At 35.5% G+C, this 3,549-nt stretch overlaps 1 protein-coding gene across 2 annotated transcripts in view; it reads left to right on the top strand.

The window, feature by feature from the left end:
* The window catches only part of LOC106458997 (histone-lysine N-methyltransferase SETDB1-like), a 176,024-nt gene that overhangs the window by 151,939 nt on the left and 20,536 nt on the right, over positions 1–3,549 (top strand). For both annotated transcript variants that reach the window (XM_013918562.2, XM_022385368.1), the window contains one exon: positions 504–685. In XM_013918562.2, the coding sequence (XP_013774016.2) occupies positions 504–685 (182 nt within the window). The remainder of the gene's footprint in view (positions 1–503; positions 686–3,549) is intronic.

Below are 3,549 nucleotides of genomic sequence, written 5' to 3'. Positions count from 1 at the left end.
ATAATTAGACATAAAGAATAAACATAAAAAACAAGAAATAAAGTACTTACACAATCTTCTTTTTTCTTGCTGTTGATTATTGATGAAACTTAAGCCTAGTTTTCTATACTAATGGTAGTAAGGCACTAAATAATTTTTATCTGATTAAACAATGCACCAAAGAATATAGACTAATAACATGCAAAAAGTGGACTATTTTCCCTAACTCTCAAATTTTTTCTGGCTTTCTAACTATGTGACAATTGGTGTAACATGAACAAAAAGTAGTTTAATAAAAGTTATAATGTAAGACACTAAAACCTTGTGTCATGAGCAGTAAAGGATGCCTGTTGTGAAAGTGTTAATGTAGATCTATTTAAGCTTTGTTTTTTCTAAATACAACCCACAATATTTGTTTAATGATAAATTTACTTGAAGTTTATCTTAGGATAAATAAAAACTTTTAATTTACACAAACTTCTAACTGTTAAATGTTTTTTTAAACTGGATTTTAATAACCTTAGGTACACAGCATCCAAAATCCACAACATTTGGTAGTTTGTCAGATCCAAAAAAACCTTGCAGTCTTGACAACAAACCTGAAGAAGATGAGAAAAAGTTTCTATCCCTTCGAACTTATTATAATGAAGAACATTGTTATATAATGGATGCTAAAACTTGTGGGAACATAGGAAGATACCTAAATGTAAGTGAATGTTTTGGGTCTTAACATTTATCTTGTGCTTTTTGAAGTTTTTCTGTGTACACACAGTTTTTTTACTTTTGGAATACTAATATACACACAAACCTATTAGAGGACTATTAGAGAGTGTACAATTTAAAAAAAAAAACTCTTCAGTATGGTGGCTCATTCTGTATGGGTTAATGATAAGAGATTTAAATTTTAGAATACTGACATGAAATAATAACGAAGATAGCGTTTTTCAGAGTATTGCCTGATGCTATTTGAAAGTACCTTTGAAAAGTGATTTAAGCACAGGAATGAATTATTGGGCTTTCTATATAAACTGCAAAACCAATTGGAGATTGACAATAAAAAATGTATCAAAGTATTATGTATAAATTTCCATAATAGTTTTTTCTTTGCCTCTTGCTGTTTATTTGGAAAGTAATGATTAAGTAAAATAATGAGCTGTCTTATAATTACCTTATGCCTCCTATTAAGTGCCCACGCCCCTATTAGTACCCTGTGCATGATTTTGAAAGTAAAATGGAAATGAATGCCCTTTTTTATCATCACTTGTTGTGAGGAATTTCAAGACAAAAAAAATATGGCTTACCTATATTTTCTGCATCTTATTACAAAATAAATATAATTATGAAATTTGGATTTAGAGTAATGTCCAGTGAATTCTGCTTCATTACTACACAACTATCTCTTCCTATTATCTCTGTACCATTCCCAATACAACACAAGTCTGTACTTTTTCAGCATAACATCATCTAATTAAGATATCTAAACTAAAGGCTGTGTTTAACATAAAAGTGATGACTGTTGAGTAAAAAAAAAGATGTTGCCTTTTTAGTGCCTCTTTTTTTAGAATTTGTTAGATGCCCAAGGTGCTTAACCCTATAGTTACAGGTCAAAGACCATGTTATAATGCATATGTTGACTTGCATTCAAAATTTTATTGAACTACTATTTCCAAAACTTAATTACCCTCCACTGCCACTTTAGCCATTTCCTGACATTGGCTTTGCCTATCTAAGCATTGGTCTTGCATGCTCCAGTCTTTTATACCCCACTTAAATACTTTATTAAAAAATACAACAATAATGGATGTGATATTTGCAGGTATGAATTTGTGTATTACTGTTGTCAGCACAGGGGTTAATCTGACCTTCCCCATTCCTCCTTTGTTATCTAACATATCTTTATGGTTGGAGTGGGGGGTCACTCTCAGTTGAGGCTGTCTGTGTTTTGATCTGTTGGGAGATGGAGACACATTAGGCCTGGGGGCGTTTTCTTCTGGAGCCTCTAAAGTTGAATTTTTTTTGTTCATCCTGGTTTTTCTGGGGAGAATTTGGACTCGTTTTTTCTGATGCTTTTCTTTCCTAAGTCGGCTTCTCATGAGTACAGTTTGGATCACCTACCTCTTACTCCTTTTGTTCAATTAGTCATTTGGGTTTATGAGATTTTTGGGCTTTTCTCTGTGACCTTTGAGTCTACTCCTCCCTGGATGATATAAAGGTTGAGGGGACTAGTTAGTTTTTCCTTCTTCACCTGATATTCCTGGTTTATGTTGAGAGAATTACTGCTTTATTACATGATGGGATAGATATACTTTGTACTCTTGTTTGTCTGTTGGCATGCTTTGGCTTTTCACCTCCATCACCCATTTGCTTTTTTGTTGTTATTGACCTTCTTCGACCAACGCCAATGGTGTTGGTATCAACCTAGATGGGGGGGAGGGGGGTCTGTTAGAGTGAGGTTACAACTATTAATGGACACCTGGTATTCCTTCAGTGCAGATCCATGGGTACTTAGGGTTCTGGTTTCGAGGTTGGTCTTTCCATTCAATTCTTCATTATCCTCTCACCCTGTGGTATTTCCACCCACCTCCACCTGACCAGTGGGGCGTGGGTTTTCGTTTCACGACTATCAGAGTTATTGATCATGGGGGTGGTAGTGACAATTGATCTCATTCTTCCAGGATTTTATTCCTGTTTCTTTGTACCTGAGACAAGGGGAGATTCACAGACAATCGTCGTTCTTTCTTATCTCAACCCATTCTTCACTCCTACCCAGTCCACAATGAAATACTTTCTCACCCTACATTGGCATTCTTCACCAAGTCCATGGATGCCCAAGTTGGAGGTTGCTGAGGCATTTCTCCACATTCTCATAGTGAATTCATCTTGCCTTTAGCTATGTTTTGTTCAGGGATTTAGCCTTTTGTCTAGTATTAGCACCATATGTCTTCTGCTGGGTTGTACAAGTTTTCTCCAAGTTTTATGCTTGGTTTGTCCAATTGCTACTAATGGATCTGGAATTTGAATCCAGTGTGTGTATGTGCAGATATATCAATGTATACTGCCCTTCTGTCCATACCTTTATCTTTTCACAGATACATGTACTTCACTTTGGGGATGAGGTTTGCATCTTCTAGGTCAGAAATTCCAGGGTAACTGACTGGAGGACGAATCTTCATTCTGCATCAATAATTTCAAACTTCTTGCTGTCCAACAGGCAATAGTGCAAGGTCTAGATCTCTTGCAGGGGAATATCCTCATGAGATATTTGATCATTTCCAGTTGTCTCTTAAATTTGGTTCTTTCTCTATGGTGCCTATTCCAATCATATCAGCCTCCTTTCTTATCATTTTTCTGGGATGGTGGATTTCATAACAAGTAGTCAGTCTCAATCCTCACTTTCTCCTTACCAAATGAATTCTCCATTTTTCCAATAGACTTTTTCTCAGTATGTGCCTCCAATGAAAGCTTATGCCACTCATTGATATTCAACTACAAACGGACTACATAGGTAAAGAAGTCAACCACATAAAGCATTCCTTCATTCACGCTAATAAATTTCCACCAGCTATTGTT

This window comes from Limulus polyphemus, unplaced genomic scaffold (genome assembly GCF_000517525.1).
Source record: "Limulus polyphemus unplaced genomic scaffold, Limulus_polyphemus-2.1.2 Scaffold543, whole genome shotgun sequence".
Lineage (NCBI taxonomy): Eukaryota > Metazoa > Arthropoda > Merostomata > Xiphosura > Limulidae > Limulus > Limulus polyphemus.
This window is presented reverse-complemented; position numbering and strand designations above follow the sequence as displayed.